Raw genomic sequence first — 2,072 nt, 5'->3', positions numbered from 1 at the left:
CCGTTAATGTTTTGGAAGAAAGAATGGAATGTATCATTAACACCAAAGACAAAATCCTTGTTTTGTTCAATAGGAAAACACGGAAGAGTTTCTGAAAGAGATAAAGCCCTGTGTATCCTGAATTTGAGTCTTGTTTTCACAGATTTTAGCATAATATATAAAATGTGTTTTCATTGTAAATTCCATAAAACATTTCATTGTTAATATATTCAATTTTAAGGTATTTACGAATGACTAGTTATCAGACCAAATCTTAGTGTTTACAGCCTCTTCCACAATCCTTCTGTAACAATATGCATTTTAAACAAATTACTTCAAAATTATTTATAAAATACATAATAGTTTTAGATGTGCTCTCAAAAGGAGAAGCATTGAAACCTCCTATTTCATTAAACTTATTTTCATGAGCAAATGGCATTGGAAACAAAGTAATTCCAATTGTACTATGTATCATTTTGTATAAGGCTTGATTAATGTTTTTAACTTCTCTCATTGCAGTGATTAGCCTGAGTAGATATGATGGAGACAAATGAGACACAGGTGACTGAATTTGTCCTCACAGGACTTACAGACAGTCCAGGGCTGCAGGTGCCCCTGTTCCTGGTGTTCCTTGTGATCTACCTCATCACCATGGTGGGCAACCTTGGCCTGATTGCTCTCATCTGGAAGGACCCCCACCTTCACACCCCCATGTACTTCTTCCTCAGTGGTTTAGCCTTGGCTGATGCGTGCACTTCATCCTCTGTGACCCCCAAGATGCTTATCAATTTTTTGTCTACGAGTCATAAGATATCTCTGATTGAATGCTTCACCCAGTATTATTTTTTTTGTTACAGTGCAACCACAGAAATTTTTCTGCTGTCAGTGATGGCCTATGACCGCTATGCAGCCATTTGCAATCCCTTGCTTTATCCAGTGGTCATGTCAAACAGACTCTGCACTTGGTTGATAAGTATGTCATATGTAATTGGTTTTCTACACCCCATAATTCATGTAGGATTATTACATAGATTGACTTTCTGTAGGTCCAACATAATAGACCATTTCTACTGTGAAATCTTGCCACTGTATACAATTTCTTGCACTGACCCATCTATCAATGCACTAGTGGCTTTTATTTTTGCCACCTCCATACAAGAGTTTTCCCTTCTGAGTATCATAGTCTCTTATGCCCGTGTCCTGTTTGCCATCCTGAAAAAGAAGTCTGAGAGGGGCAGAAGCAAAGCCTTGTCCACCTGCGGGGCCCATCTGCTCTCTGTCTCTTTGTTCTATGGCACTCTCTTCTTCATGTATGTGCGCCCTGGGTCAGGTCCAGATAAATATCAAAATAAAATGTATTCACTGTTCTACACCATTATAATTCCCCTGCTAAACCCCTTTATTTATAGCCTGAGAAACAAGGAAGTGTTAGGTGCACTGAGAAAAGTGATGAAGAAATAAATATTGTCCAGGAAGCTTTCCTTATTCTTTCTGTTTTACAGTTTTTAAAAATAAATTGCAATGTATTGTGCTTTTATTGAGCATTGTATGAACCTAATACATATTGCCAAATGAATGAATAAAATCTTAATTAGGTTGATTATCTTAGTTATAAATTATGGTGACCACCAAAAGACTAATGAGCACTTTAAGAACAGATTCCAAATTGTTAGTTGTTTTAAATCCATACTCAAAGATAAAACTGAAATCGTTAAATTATAAAATCTTTCTAAGATAAATGAAATCTTTGTTTCCAGATAGATATATTTATACTCTTTTGAACTTAACATTCTTTTTTTAAATTATTTTTTTAATTTTCCCAGATAAGTGATTGATGAACTTAACATTCTTTTAAGACTCAGCTTGTCAATCCTTAGTTTAAAACATATTTATACCTTCCTATATTTGTTGAGCAATGTATTTTTCAAATTCTAACTTTTGTAGATGTCTATCAATGTAGAAACAATATGTAAGTTAAAATAATATTGTTAAATATGGAAACATTTTCTTGAGGAATTTAAAATGAATAATTCTATGTAGTTTAAAAGTAATATTGAAAAGCAACTTTTTATTGTGTTGGTAAAAATATATTT

General features: G+C 33.9%; 1 protein-coding gene across 1 annotated transcript; it reads left to right on the top strand.

The window, feature by feature from the left end:
- The first annotated feature begins 516 nt into the window (after window positions 1-516).
- On the top strand, window positions 517-1,440 carry LOC124993098 (olfactory receptor 5AC1-like). The gene has a single exon (XM_047564689.1). It carries the CDS (start codon window positions 517-519, stop codon window positions 1,438-1,440), a length of 924 nt encoding a protein of 307 aa, XP_047420645.1.
- Window positions 1,441-2,072: the final 632 nt, after the last annotated feature.

Source organism: Sciurus carolinensis, chromosome 9 (assembly GCF_902686445.1).
Source record: "Sciurus carolinensis chromosome 9, mSciCar1.2, whole genome shotgun sequence".
Lineage (NCBI taxonomy): Eukaryota > Metazoa > Chordata > Mammalia > Rodentia > Sciuridae > Sciurus > Sciurus carolinensis.
Note: the sequence above shows the minus strand (reverse complement) of the source record. Positions and strands in the feature narration are given on the sequence as shown.